The 15,241-nt window shown below is 34.6% G+C and overlaps 2 protein-coding genes and 2 long non-coding RNA genes across 5 annotated transcripts in view; 1 reads left to right on the top strand and 3 right to left on the bottom strand.

Moving 5' to 3' along the window:
* Positions 1 to 794: 794 nt before the first annotated feature.
* Positions 795 to 15,241, bottom strand: part of LOC139194941 (uncharacterized) — a 77,663-nt gene continuing 63,216 nt past the window's right edge. Inside the window, exon 5 of the long non-coding RNA XR_011579740.1 lies at positions 795 to 1,400. This is a non-coding gene — a long non-coding RNA (uncharacterized lncRNA). The remainder of the gene's footprint in view (positions 1,401 to 15,241) is intronic.
* Positions 2,037 to 3,939, bottom strand: LOC103417834 (disease resistance protein RPP5-like). The gene is made up of 3 exons (XM_008355994.4): positions 3,309 to 3,939; positions 2,649 to 3,155; positions 2,037 to 2,562 (listed from the first exon to the last, which is right to left on the bottom strand). Exons 1-3 carry the CDS (start codon positions 3,770 to 3,772, stop codon positions 2,484 to 2,486), a joined length of 1,050 nt encoding a protein of 349 aa, XP_008354216.1. The 5' UTR covers positions 3,773 to 3,939; the 3' UTR covers positions 2,037 to 2,483.
* On the bottom strand, positions 5,934 to 8,091 carry LOC103417832 (uncharacterized). Its single transcript, XM_008355993.4, has 3 exons — positions 7,363 to 8,091; positions 6,451 to 6,969; positions 5,934 to 6,303 (listed from the first exon to the last, which is right to left on the bottom strand). Exons 1-3 carry the CDS (start codon positions 7,851 to 7,853, stop codon positions 6,216 to 6,218), a joined length of 1,098 nt encoding a protein of 365 aa, XP_008354215.3. The 5' UTR covers positions 7,854 to 8,091; the 3' UTR covers positions 5,934 to 6,215.
* LOC103417833 (uncharacterized) lies at positions 11,491 to 14,917 on the top strand. 2 transcript variants are annotated; one of them, XR_526596.4, is made up of 4 exons: positions 11,491 to 11,741; positions 11,867 to 11,921; positions 12,077 to 12,327; positions 14,559 to 14,917. It is a non-coding gene; the product is annotated as an uncharacterized lncRNA (long non-coding RNA). The 2 variants fall into 2 exon arrangements; XR_011583479.1 differs by lacking the exon at positions 14,559 to 14,917 and adding an exon at positions 13,911 to 14,165.

Here is a 15,241-nt window from a genome sequence, read left to right as displayed (position 1 = left end):
AGTTTTCGGAAAAAACTACAATCGATAGCCTCGAGTCGGCAATAGCTGTAAGGAGCTCTGAAAGGTCGTTGCCTTCTCGAAGCTCTTCGCCATCAATGAAGGTGTTGATTGCTTTCTGATTTAGAGCTCTGTAGAGATGGCCGATGAAGACCTTACGAGTGTCTTCCCCTCTAAAATTCAGGAATACATCATATTTCCAACTACAGTCAGATGAAGACGAAGAACAAGAAGAAGCAGCCGCCATTAACATCAAACGAAAGTAAAACACCTAGTCTTCAGAAATTGTTTGAATTTGAGGGATGCTAAGATTGTAGGTCAACGCCCTCCCTCTCTCCCTCCATTGTCTCTTCACTGTCTCGGTCAAAGCGATTCAGATTGGACTTGGTTGAATGGGCTAAAGTGCGCACTGGTGTCATTTGGAAACATGCAAGGCCCAAAGCCCATGGGCACTTACCATCCAACGGTAACTCTCTCCTCTTTCCTAGAGTTCATAATTTTAGACGCGAGACGACAAGTTAACATGAACCTTTCTAACATAGAACAAATAGTTGAATGGATCGAGGAGGAGATGAACTGTCAGAAGACAAAAGGACACAGTAGGAATTTGTCTATTTAGCGTTCAGGCTCCGAATTGGACCTTTGATATCTTTTAGGAAAGAAAACGATGCCACGAGTCAAACTCATGGATTTTGGCCATTCGGAATCATTTCAGCCTCCAAAATGCAATTTGAAGTTTATAATAAAAATTTGGACTTTTCGTTTGTCATTCAAATTTATGTCATTAGCCCTTGAAGTTCTCCCAACAGATGTACTATATTTATTTAAGCCATTTGGCTGTTCATTTGTAAGCATCAAGTTAATCAATTAAACAAAACAACCTTTGGGTTTTCAACCAAAATCTGGTGGACTCCAAAAATTGTATTCTTCGAGGGCTTACGTTTGTATCTCTCTTGCTTCGTCCTGCGTCACTTCCATAGGTTATTGCAACTCTACAAAGCTTCTTGCCTAATCTCTTATATTCTAAAATCAATTGGGGATTGAGAAATTATGAATAGTTCTACATTTCAACGCACATTGTTGTTTTGATTTTGTTCTGAGGTTGAGGAAGGAGGCTAACTATTGAGGCGTGCACCGTGATCGTACAGGGTTGAAACCGCAGCTGTTGAGGCGTCTTGCAGAGGATTACGCGTGTTGTCATGAAAGGCAGACTTTATTGCAGGCGGACTCCAACTGAGTCCCAAGAAATGCTAGAGTTGCAGAGGTTCTTGGGCTCGTTAAACATAATGCTAGAGTTAACAGTTCTGCGAAGTGTCAAAAGCAGGAACAAGTTGGCAATCTGCCACAACTTCCCTTTCCATTTGCAAGCTGTTTTTGCCAAGATCATGCCTACTAGCTCCCACCTGTCCCTTCTGCACTCCCGAACTCATCCCACAGTATGTGTATACTGGTAGCAATTCACCAAGCCCTGATCCCACTTCCTTGTTTTGGAAGCAACTTTGAATTGCTGTGTTGTTGCCAGGGAGACTGAAGCATCCACCAACCCGGCAAATTTTAATAAATTTGAAAAAATAGATTGATACAGGAATTAGAAGTTGTCCTTCTATCAAAAGCGTCGCTGCATTTCTCTATATCCACCGGTTGAGAATCTTTGAAGTTATACTTGATGAAAGCTCTGGTATTGATTTCAGTCTCTTGCAAGCTTCCAATTTGAGAGTTGTTAAACAAAGAAGTCAACTCATTATCGCAGGTAAGCTCTCAATAAGGTTTCTGCAAAATTTTAATATTTTCAAGGAAGATATATGGCTAATACTATCCGATACCTCCCAACAGTCACTTAAACCAAGAATTTCAGGCCACAGTGACAATAATTTTTCACAGCAGAAGCAGGTACCTTTTATTGTCGGTGTCAAAAGCATTCCTACATTTCTTTGAAGCTTATATAAGGGTAAAGTGAAACAAAAAGGCAGTTCAATGTCACTATATTTCATGCTAAGATGAACAAAATTATGTGGGGCAAAACTGGACGGCAAAGACTCTAGAGGAGAGAAGACACCTTATTTATACAGAAAGAAAGGAGTACAACCACACAACCAGTTACAAACTAAATTCCCTACCGCATCCACACTCATACAATCAAAGATATAAGCATTACACGCCACAATCGTAATAGTACACGATCATAGAAGTAAGATCTGTCCACAGTAGGAAGTTCGCCTCCCTAAACACATGCTTTCGGGGATATTCTAGTGAATGGCCTAGCCAGTCGATGAATGTCCTCAATAACAGCATCTAATTGACATTTTCTACTGTTTTACAGAAATTTGTTTATTCAAAAGCAATAAAACCCACAATATATCCCTCAACGTAATTATGCTTTGGTGTTGAAAGTTGAAACTATTTCCAAAGCTGTGATTTCTTGTTCATCCAAAATATTTATACTCGGTGAAAAGCTCTGGTATTTGATTACAGTCTCATTCAAGCTCTCAATTCAAGATCCGTTCGAAGTCACGGCAGAGTCTCCAAGTACATTTTACAATGTCCTCAATAAGCTTGGCCTCATCCCTGTGCAATATGAAAAGTAGCATGCTTAGATTGAAAAGGTCAAAATTAGAACCTAAAAATATTAAGATTTTATAGAGAAAAATTACCTGTAATTATTGCGATCAAATCCAGAAATGTCGGCGGCACTTCTTAGAGCGTAGCGCCAAAGCTTCACCTTTTCCATATTGTCGCTGTAACGTCTCTCCAAGTGAACTAAAGCTTCCCCAAAGGGCCCTTTGGCTTTACGAACATCAGATGGATCTACTCCATAGAAAACGGGAAGCAATCTCTGATTGTTTGTGCGGATACATTCCAGGATTGCGACCAACTCGTCTAAGCACCAAGGGGAATTAGCATAGTTTTTGGAAAAAATTACAATCGAAATCCTTGATTGTTGAACAACTTTGTATATACTAGCGCCGATTTCATCACCTATATTATCCGCTGAAGTATCTCTAAAGGTGCTGAGTACATTCTGATGCAGAGCTTTGAAGAGATGGGCGACAAAACCCCTGCGAGTGTCTTCCCCTCTAAAACTGACGTAAACTTTGCTGAATTGGAGCAATTGATTAAAAATATCTTGCACAACTCCCTCAATAAACTTGGCTTCGTCCCTGTGGAATTTGAAAAACAGTATCGCACAATTTCCTTAAGCCGTAATGCCATATATATTCCAGTAAAACACGTACACAAAATATTGTGATACCGATTTAACAGATCAAATGCCATGAAAAGCTAAAAGAAAGAAAGTAGCTAAATAAAATTACCTATAATCTCGTGAAGCCCAACCGGAAAAATTGGCGGCTTTAGTTAGAGCGGACCTCCAGCTCTGCACCTCATCGATGTTGGCGTTAGAATCGTGATCATGTTGAGCAAAAGCTTTCGCAAAACTTCCAGCGAGTTTACGAAGATCAGACGGATCTATTTGATAGAAAATGGGCACCACTATATGCTTCTCTGTATCCACACGAGCTAGGATATGAACAAGTTGTTTTAAGCACCGCGTGGAAGAAGCATAGTTTTTAGAAAAAACTACAATCGAGAGCCTTGACTCTTGGATAGTTGTCGGGAGCTCCGGATCGTCACCATCAATGAAGGTGTATATTGATTTCTGAACCAGCGCTTTGTAAAGATGGCCGATAAAGATCTTGCGAGTGTCTTCGCGTCTAAAATTGATGAACACATCATATCGACCACCGTATGATACAGAAGAAGAAGAAGAAGCAGCCATTAACAAGCACAATATCGATTCTTGCCAACTGATATAACAACTGAACTACTGGATTGATCTTTAGAGTACCCTATAAAAGGACCGCTGGATATTGGTCCGATCGATAGGAACATGACTGGTCTCGGTCAAAAGCGTGTATGTGTGGACATGAAATATCAATAAAATCCAAGTCAGGCCAGGCCAAACAATATACTTAAAAAATAAAACATCTTTGAATTTTGGTGCAAAAAATAGGAAAATGATTCTCACTTGATCATTTTCCTAGGATCATAAGGATTTCGTAATCTTATTCGTTTATCGTATATCGTGCGGTCAGTTTTTGTTAGATTTTATTTATATGGGTTCTAACAAAATGACATTTTACTACAGTGGTACAAAAAATATACCCTCAAATGACATTTTACTACAGTGGTAAAAAAGAATTGAGTTCTTACATGACAATATGGGTTCAATTCTGATCGATAACTAATCTAACATCTAAACCCAAAACGAAAAAGAAATGCTATATATGTGTTCTCATGTCTGCTTCCAGTAATCTAACAGGAAATTCAATATGGCAACGAAATAACGTGTTATTATTTTTTGCTTTTTATAATTTTTTTTATTTGCAAAATGAGGAAAAAAAACAAATGGCTTTATTTGTCATCACCATCTTCTTCCCAAAATAGACTAACATATGTCTATACATTTCGTGTGTATAAATATTTTTTGTTTGTTTTTAAAATAGAAAGGAAAGAGAGAGAGAGAGAGAGAGAGAACATGAGAGTGGGAAGAGAAGTTTTTATTTTTATTTTTTTTATATTAGATATATATTAAAATCACATGTATGTGAGATTTAAATAAAAACAGTAAAATTAGATTTTGTGAAATTACATTATTATACATAACTTTTATTGTGATAGAATACTAAATAATCTTTTCATCATCTTTTGGTTGACAAAGATGATTTTATTAATATGCCGTTTCAACATAACTTCAGTTTGTACTAATATTCCAACTTTGGAGGTCCAAGAATGTGTGAAGAAAAGTTACACAATTTATACGGGTGTATTCAATTGAGAATTTGAGAGACTTTAATAAATTTATAAATTCATGGATTTTTATGGAGTTTAATTGATTTGTAGAGATTCCATATAAAATTTTATTCAATTCCCTCAAAATCTCATGAAGAGAGGTGAGATTTATGGATACTTAAAATACACTACGAAATCTCTCTAATTCCCTCTAATTCCTCAACTTTCTTAAATTCTTTAAAATCAATTTCTAATTAAATACACCTGAAATGCTATAAATTTCTTTAAAATCCTAATTGAATACATCCGAATTTCTAAGGATTTTAATAAACTATCTTAAAATTCTAATTGAATACATCTTGAATTTCAAAGAATCACTTAAAATCCTGATTGAATACCCCTAAATTCATTAAAAAAATTAAAATCCCTCAAAATCCTAATTGAATACACTCCCTTAATTAGGACATGTTTTGAGTGATATTGGGAGAGTAATAATCGCTTTTATGAACAAGTAGATATAATAGGGGTTTCTTAGATATCTATCTTATTTAAGACATATTTTGAAGTGATTTTTTCATAGATAGATATTATTCCTGTGCTGCTTAGATATCTATCTCATTTTTTAGATAATTTTATGGACAAGCAGATATATAAGACGTGTTTCTTCTTGCAAATAAGAGGTGTTTCTTCATGCAACCGATCCTTGAATTAAAATTTAAAATTTTTAATTTAGATAAATTAGAGTTTGATATGGATGTAAATAGATTTTAATATTTTTTGCAAGCTTCAAATTGTGGGACTCAACATGGGGACAGAGTATGAGGATAAGGAAAGAGAAGAGCTGTAATCGTCTATAGGGACTTTACATATTCCAAATTCTTCAACTTAAGAAAATTTTTTTTTTTGAATAAACGATGTTATCTATATTAAGGGAGAATGATGGGTTTAGCCATACAATGAGCTAGCAATAATGTGATTCAAACTCGTGTTTAGCAATAATCGAATCTAAGGGCTCTCACTTACAAGTGAAGAAGAATATCATTAAACCGTAGTACTCACTTACAAGTAGGAATTCCACTAGACTGTAATACTAAGTAACTTCAACTTAAGATTTTGATATGAATGTTATCCATATGAACTGTGTAATATATACTACCAACATCAATCCTTTATTGAACATAAAGAGGTAAATAAATTTTGATATTAATGTAAATATATTTTGATAATGATGTAAATAGACTTTAATATTTTTAAAACATTTTTAAAACCCGCAGCATAGCGCGGGCTCACTTACTAGTTTAAACTGAATTTTTTTTTTTTTTGAACAAAGTTTAAACTGAAATTGAAAGAACACATTGATGTAGCTAGGATTGATCTGCAACCAGGCTTGTATCTCATCAGAATCGTGCTCTATCTCAACTGAATCGTTATCAAACATGGCCCATCTGCAGTCTGGTAAAACGGGGAAGCTCTCTCGAAATATGTTGTACAATGTCCTCAATCAGCTTGGCATCATCGCTACGGAATATGAAAAACAGTATTGGTAGGAGAATTAAACATATACTGACAACTCAAAGTAAACCAAATGTTATGTAAAGCTCAAACCCTTAATAGGTTAAAAGAAACTAAGAAAAACTAAGAACATATTTAGTAAACAAAAATTACTCATAGTTTCGTGAATCCCAGCGAGGTAGAGTTAAATTGGTGGCTCTAGTTAGGGCCAACATCCAGCTCTGCACCTCTTCCATCTCCACCTTAGAATCGCGATCGTGTTTAGTAAAAGCTTCCGGCCTACAAACTTGAGATGGATCAACTTCGTAGAAAACAGGGACCACCATCTGATTATGTTCATCCATGCATTTGAGGATCTGCACGAGTTCTTTTAAGCACCATGTGGAAGAAGCGTAGTCTGCAGAAAAAACAACAATCGAAACTCGCGACTGTTTAATACATTTCAGGAGCTCCGAAAGGCTGTTGCCTTTTCTAAGCTCTTCATCATCCATGAAGGTGTTGATTACTTTTTGATACAGAGCTTTGTAGAGATGGCTGCAAAAACTCTTGCGAGTGTCTTCACCTCTAAAATTGAGAAAAACATCATATTTCCAACCACCGTCAAACGATGACCAGCGGATCAATTTGTTAAAAACACATTGTACGATTTCCTCAATCAGCTCGGCATCATCCCTGTAGATGTGAAATTTGAAAAACAGTACTGCACAATTTCCTCAAGTAGTAATGTCATAAATATTTGTGTATGCATGTATGTACGGTTTCTTTCAATTGAGGAATCTCTTATTCACTTCATTTTTTTTTCAACAATCTGAACAGTCTATATTGTAATATAACATCATTCATAATCATTTTTGCTACAAATTAGATTAATCCGACCCCCTTACTGCTCTTCCAAAAAACAATAGAGAGCGATCACCATAATTCAACAGTCATATGATTTTTTATTTTGGTGATTTTTTTTTTGCAAAACTTATCATTGAGTAAGACCTAAAAGATATATAAAGGGTTTGGACATATACATATACTATACGTATAATAGGATGTGGAAAATTTAATTAAAATTACCTATAATTTTCTATATACCAGCCAAAATAACTGGCAGCAGCAGTTAGGGCTTTCCTCCAAGTGCACACTTCCTCCTCTTCCATTTCGCAGTCATATCTTGCGAAAGCTTCCGCAAAAGGTCCGGTGGCTCTACGAACAACATACGGTTCTACTCCATAGAAAACGGGCACCAACACCTGGCCAGTCATCTTCACTTGTTCCACCATTTGGGCCAGTTCTCTGAGGCACCGTCTGGAAGAAGCGTAGTTTTGAGAAAAAACTACAATCGAAAGCCTCGACTGTTGGATGTGTTTTCGGAGCTCTTCCGAAAGGCGGTCGCCTCTGCACATATCTTCAGCATCCACGGATGTACTGATTGATTTCTGCTTGAAAGCTCTGAGCAGATGGCTGACAAAACCCCCGCCGGTGTCTTCGCCTCTGAAACTGACGAAGACATCATATTTCCAACGACGGACGTCGTCAGATACTGAAGAAAAAGAAGAAACAGCCATTGATATAAAAACTGCAATACTCGATTGTTGAAGCTAGGAGTTCAACGATTACTGGAAAATTGTACCAGAACAGAAACAACTGTTGACTGGAAAATATGGTCCGATCGATAGGAAGATGAATGGCCTCGATCAAAAGATGCGATTTCTCAGGGAGGAAAAAAAAGTGGCCTAAGAAAGTCAATGAGTCAGTGGCGATGATAATGCGCGTTTTTCTATTAAAAATATGAGCGCGTTTTTTTATTAAAAATAGAGGTATTCATCAATTTCTTCCTTAAATTTGCGATCATTGGCCAATTTCTCCCATCAATTCTCATAATTAGTCAATTTCTCTCATCAACTTTAATTTGGTCAATTCCCTCAACTCTCATAATTAGTCAATTTGCACCCTCCTGTTAATTTTTTTATTTATTTTCCATCTATTTTTTTTTTGTTTTGATCTTTCTAATAACTTCCAACAAAGTACTAAAAGTAACATAAACTCACCTGCATAATATAGGGTAAAATGTACAAAAACATAATACAATTAGTATGTGATATGGGTTGATTATAAGAAAAAGTTATGAATCGGGTTTAAAGCAAGTAGAAGAAGAAATAATAACAAAAAGAAATAATAATCCTAAACTCATGGATCAAGACCTATTTCAATGAAATGAGTTATTCTTAATAAGGAGTCGAAAATTATGAATTGACTAGCTATTTTTGCACTAAAGCTTGATTCTCCGCAATTTACTTGAATTTAGCTTTCACTTTTATAAAGAAAATTGTATTCACATACAAAAATTAACACATCAATCCTTTTTGTTATCAATTTTGTATAGTAAAAAATCAAATAAAATTACTTCATACTGATTTATTATGACTAATAATACTATATATGATAAATTGTAAAATTCTAAATTTTAATCTATTTGTAATAGGATAAAGATATACGAACATGATTAACATATATACATCTTATTTAGTTTTTTACACACACTTATGATCAAATTAAAAAATTAACAGTATGATGCAAATTGACTAATTGTGAGAGTTGAGGGGGAAATTGGCCAAAATTAAAGTTGAGGGGGGAAATTGACTAATTATGAGTGTTGAGGGGGGAAATTGGCCAAAATTAAAGTTGAGGGGGGAAATTGGCCAATGATCACAAGTTCAGGAGGAAATTGATGAATACCTCTTAAAAATATGAACGTTGTTCGATGATGTACTTTGTTGTATTTGATCGAATTTAGGTTGAAAGTACAAAGAAAGAGTGGAAAGGGATCCTCTCCGGATCCCCGATCCCGTTCCACCTAATTCATCAAGTTCGAAAATTCGGATAATTGAAATTTGATTTAACGGTTAAAATTATTATAACTTTTAAAATTGACCCTTATTTGTAGTCATTAGATTAAATTTCAATTATTTAGATCCCCAAATTTAATGGATTAGAATAAAAAGATCCGAAAATGATCCCCCAGAAAGAGTAGGAGTGAAAAGGACAAAACAAATTTGTTTTTTTATAAAAGCACTGACTCGTGGCGAAGCCATAAAAGTCTATCCTTTTATTGCCCCGAATATTTACATAAATATTTCAAACAAAACAAATTTGTTTGGGTTGGGCATAATCGTGTCAACCCATTTAACATTGTTAATAAGGGTTTGTGTTTCCATCCAACCCACCTAATTCGAAAACAACGCACACTTTAGCACGCTTATATAATTACGTAACTCGATAACTCATGTGCGATTCATTTACATGAAATGATAATTTTAATATTTTTCTTTTATGTCAATTTTGTATGCGTATTAGTAATTAATCATATCAGCCTTATGTTGTGTTCATGTCAACACCAACCTAAGACATCTAGAAGAGTTATTAAGACATCATTTGACACATCGTATAAGACAATCGGATAGTATTAATAATACGAAACGGATGTTTGGTGAGCTTCGTATAAAATAAGCACCAGATTATTTAATCCGGCCCCACTTATTTTATACCCCTCCCACCCGCTTATGAATCCCGTCCAAAACCTCTGTATTATTTAGTCAGGTGAGATTTCTCTTGTTCACTCTGTTCCTCTCTCGCATGACTCTCCTTCAACTATCTCACCCGCCTGCTCTCTCTCGTCTGGATCTCAAGTTCATCTTTGTCATCTTCTTTTTTTCTTTCTGTTCCTCCCTCCTCCCTCCTCCCTCCTCCCTCCTCCTTCACACACACACACCTCCCACCTCCTCCGTTCGCCTTCGATCTCTAACAGAACAACAATACTTCCGTGGGTTGAAGGAGGAAGATGATGATTCAAATTTTCCGATCTAGGCTCCAACGAGAAGGACGAGGAGGAGGAAGGGAGCTGGGCTCCGACAAGGAAGGGAGCTAGGCTCCGATGATAAAATTTGGTTTATTAGCATTGAAAATATTTAATTTCTGGGAATATTTTTTTTTTGGTTGGTGAATCGATGTGGGTTTTGGGAGATTTGAAGAAATGAAGAAGTGGGTTCGTATGGGAGGGTGGGAATTGATCCGTGGGGAAGATGGTGTAGATAGGAAGACACAACTGGGAACTGGGAAGAGATCTGGGTTTTTTTCTCTTCCTTTTTTATTTTTATTTGTTAATTTTTGTCTGTGTAAAGATGTTTAATTTTTTTTTTCTCACTTGTTTTTCTTCCTTTTTTTTTCATTTTAACAACACTTATCCTGTGAAATTATTTAAAAAAATTATTATAGTCCGACCTATTATCCGATGTATAAATTAATCAGATGCAACATCAAATGCTCGATTAATTTAGTCAGTCATATCCGACGACTATTTATACTGAAATAGTCAGTACAGTCTGAGCTGCCAAACGAGGCCTAAGGGTACTTGATAATATCTTGTTGCTGCAATGGCACTACAACTCTACAGAGTGCTTATGACTTTTGAAAACACCACCTGGTCAGTGATGATCGAGCAGCTAAGACTAAAAGTAATGTACGAAACAGAAATACTAACTCAACTGATCTACAAATTGGATCACCGGAAAATAATCTGATCGATACGAAGTCACTGAGTCAATGCAAATTAGGTCATTACGTAAAAAGGCACAAGAAAATTATGCTTTTTGTGTTCACATCTTCGAGGAAATTTAAGGAAAATAATCTTCTTGCAGGCAAAATTTATATCTACCAACAGCAAAAAATACTGTTCATCATGCTAGAGAGCGTACTGTTCATTAACAGTGAAAGGTAAAAAATACCCTTGGTTTCTGCTTTGGTCTCCGTACTGTTTACAATTTTATAAAGTAAAAAGTCTGTTTAGTCCTTCCCGGCCTTGCGTCTGTCGTCAGCTTTGGATTCGGTTTGTATTGCCTGCTTTGTACAGTGAAAGGGTAAAGTAATGGGTTGTTGGATAAAAAAATAAGATTAAAAAAAATGTAGCACATAATTTCTGGCACGAAAATGATAAAAAATAAAGGAAAACTAATGAAAATGGTTTGAAAATTTTTAAACAAAATAAAGGGTAAAGTGAATAGTATCCGTTTTGACTTTTTAGTGTAAAAATGTGATTTTTCGTTAAAATAAACAGTACCGAGAGCTTTTCGTTAAAACTTCGAAAAAATAATTGGTTAAAAAGAAAAAAAATTATTATAAAATGTGAAAAGCTGGTTTGGTGTGTTTGATTTTTGTTTTCTAATATTTTCTGTACCCCCACTCCCCCATCTCCCAACACTGTCACTCTCTCTCATCCCTCACTGTTCTCTGCCTCTCCCATCTGTCCCCCCTCCCTCTTATCTCTTATCCCTCGTATCCTCCTTCGCATTGATCATCTAACAATGGTTGCTAAAACACCCTTTAAATGAATTACTTATACAGGAATGCCTGTTCCTTCCTGATTTAAAGAAAATTTCTCAAGCGACTGTAATTTCATGGTAAGTTGGCTTAAAACAGTTCCAAAATTTGGGATTGTTTGGAATATTTTTAGGTTTTTCTGATTCTTGAAAAAAAACCATGGTTAAGAGTAAATTAATTACTTTTTAATTTTCATTTATTTCAGGTAACCGTCTTCAGTTTTTTGGTTTGAACGCTGGACCAAGCGATCTTTGAAAAAGGTTGATTCTTGAATATTTTTATTTATATCCTTTTGGTTGTTTGAATAGACTTCCTGTAATCTAAATGAAGCTAAATTGAATATCTGTTTTTGTATGCTGTATTTGCTTTGTTAAATTAGTTCTTTTTTGTTGAAAAATGTTATTTGGTTTTGCAGATCAAAGAGGTCAAGGCGGTGGAGGAGTGGGTTAATGGTTATATGTTCTTGAGTATCTTCTTTTATTTTAGTTTTTCCTAGCCCAGGGAATTTGTGCAGATGTTTGTTGGAAGAGGAGCAGCTCGCATTAGAGACCTTTTCAATTTGGCAAGGAAACATCACCGTCAATTATATTCATTGATGAGCTTGATGCGGTTGGAACGAAGCGTGGCAGAAGTTTCAATGATGAGCGTAACCAAACATTGAAACAGGTAATATAAGGTTCAATTCTGGCTTCAATCCTGCATTTCTCGCATCCATTCAAAGTTTAAGCGGTCACATGCTGAATGTCTTCTGGAATTGTTAGTATATAATTTGATCTGTGGGCCATTATTTGTATTTCCAAACTTTTTGAAAATTGTCAAATCACTGTAGTTGGGAAGACTCTTTTGTTCTCCTGTTTGATGGGAAAATAATAAAGAATTATACCGAAAAAATTATGTTACTGTTTATTTTAATAAAAAATTATATTTTTATATTAAAAAATCAATTCTGGTACTATTTATTTTATCTTTTATTTTTTCGTTAAATCTCAAAGTTTTCAAACATTTTTTATTAGTTTTCCTAAAATAATATTGGTCCCTTTAAAATCTTGCCAACTTTTCTTGCTTATTTGCTGTGCTATTAGCTTATACTTTCACCTTCAATCTTAGAACATTTTTGTATTTCCTTTAATGTCCTTAGTTTTGTTTTCAATTTCCTTAGTTTTGTTTTCAATTTTCAAGTCTAAATAGCTATCAAGTATCAACACGTTAAATTAGCTTATTGTTTCGATTATGCTGTTATGTACAATAGTAGAAGGCAGTATTAAGTATTAACCACCAAATTTGAGCAGTTTGTGTTACCAGGTTAGTCATTTTCATGCTTATTATTTAATCACGGACATTACTCTAACGTGTTCAATCGGTATCATAATTTTTGATAAGTGCATATGCCCATTGAACGCATCAACTTAAATATATATATGTGACTGCTTGAATTGGGAATCAAGGCTGCTGTAAGGAAATTTGAGCCTTAGCCTGTAGAGATACGATTTTGCAAGGAAGCTAGGTACCTTCTAGACTTATTGGACGTGAAGATTTGTATGATCGAATTTGTGATTAATATACTTGGATTTTATTAAATTTTTCATGATTTTATAGAGTTTTTCGTTTAAATTTGTGGGTTTTGAAAAATTCTTCATTAAATTTCTGGGTTCTTTTGATGTGGATTTATGTGAGATTAATCAACTGCAATGTCAGATATGATAATAGGTGGGCATGTTCATATGTTTTCCAATGTTCTCTTATCAACTCTTAGTGTTGAAATAGTCAGCTATTAATGATGGATTAATCAAAGTTGGGCATGAGTTCATATGTTTTTCAATGTTTTTATAAAAACAATGCAATTTTCACTTAGTTTTGTGTAGAATAATGGTGTTTTAAGTAGAACAGTGGGAGATTCATTTGTGATCATTTGAAAATAAATTCTGAATACTACACTACCATTCTGCTTAAAGCACCCCAATACATGCATAATTTGAACGAATATGTAAGGGTTACTTGAGAAACTAACAGCATACAAAATTTAAATGATTCTATTTGTTTCTATCTTTTTCTGGATTTGTCTGCTATTACGATTTGTTTTGGCTTTTTTTTAAATTCAAAAAACTTAAAACTGATTTTGTTTGCCCGCGATTTGTTATGAGGTATTGCTATAACATGGAGAAATTGACACTGATTCTATTATTATGTGTACATCAGTTTGTAATATCTAATCTTAAAATATATACATTTTTTATTTTTTTGATTGTCAGAACGAAGAAGAAGGCATTCAAATTAAAATCATAACTTGCATCAATATAGAAGTATAAATTTATCCAATTGTAAATAGGAATGTAAGCCCCATCGTTGAACACCTAATATGGTTGTATATATGTATCAAACTCAGCAGAAAAGCGTATAAAACATGTATCAAACTCAACAGGTACATATGTATCAAACTCAGTTGATATAATCTCTGGTTTGATTTGAAATTCATTACAAATATCTATTTTTTTGTGCTTTGTCAATCTCTCTAATAATTTTTTTACACCTTACTGAGTTATGTTAAGATTTATGTTTAGAATAAAGTGGTTCCACAAAACCTGTAAAGTGGTTCCACTAAAGTAGTTCCACAAAATCTGCAAAGTGGTTCCACAAAACCTGCAAAGTGGTTCCACAAAAATCTGCAAAGTGGTTGTTATCTCGATTGCAGCAGTAGATTGTTAATTAGTTTCATTCATGATGAGGTTGTGTGTAAATTGCATTGGTTGCATTGGCGTTCGTAATTCAATTTTTGACTCGAACATTGTTTATAAAAATTGCAGTTGCATAATCTTTCATATAATTTTCAACCCCGCAGCAATGCACAGGCATAAATTTTAGTTGACTTCTAAAAATAAAAAACAATAACGTTCTTCCAGGAATGGATATAAAAAATTTCAGTGTGAAACGAAGCTGCATACTTCGGCCGTAGAAATGCGAAGGAAGGGTGGTTTAGCAGCTTTGCACGAAGGGACCAGGCCAAAGTACGCTAAACTGGTTTTGAAATTCAGCGATCTTACTGCCCCTTCTTTTTATTTATTATTAAATTTTAGAGTAGAGCCGTATTGGCGGTTTAGGTAATTAGATATTAAAGAAGAAGAAAATTCGTAAAGATCGACACATCAAGGTGTATAAGCATTACTATTTTTTGTTGTTGTGGTAAAGTGTCATCTGCAAATCTCTATAAGTTTAATTTGTATGACTGTATTTTTAGTGAATAATATTCTATATTAATCTACACTTCTTTTTTTGTTAAAGAAACCTCGACTGTGCGAGGTGAAATTTTATTGAAACAAAAAGGTAAATACAACTCTAGTGTAACCAAACAAAAATGTAAAAATATATATATATATATATATATATATATATATATATATATAGTGTATACGAATCTACACTAACCAATATTTGTTCAATTATGTTGAATCTGCACTTGCATACCTAACACCCTCTTTATGAAACGAAAATGATCTCAATCTCCCCAATCACATGAAAAGTGAGTTAAGGTGACCAGAATATCTCCGGTTAAGTGTAAGCATCTCATATACGTGTCATATCCAAC

This window comes from Malus domestica, chromosome 01 (genome assembly GCF_042453785.1).
Source record: "Malus domestica chromosome 01, GDT2T_hap1".
Taxonomy (NCBI): domain Eukaryota; kingdom Viridiplantae; phylum Streptophyta; class Magnoliopsida; order Rosales; family Rosaceae; genus Malus; species Malus domestica.
Note: the sequence above shows the minus strand (reverse complement) of the source record. Positions and strands in the feature narration are given on the sequence as shown.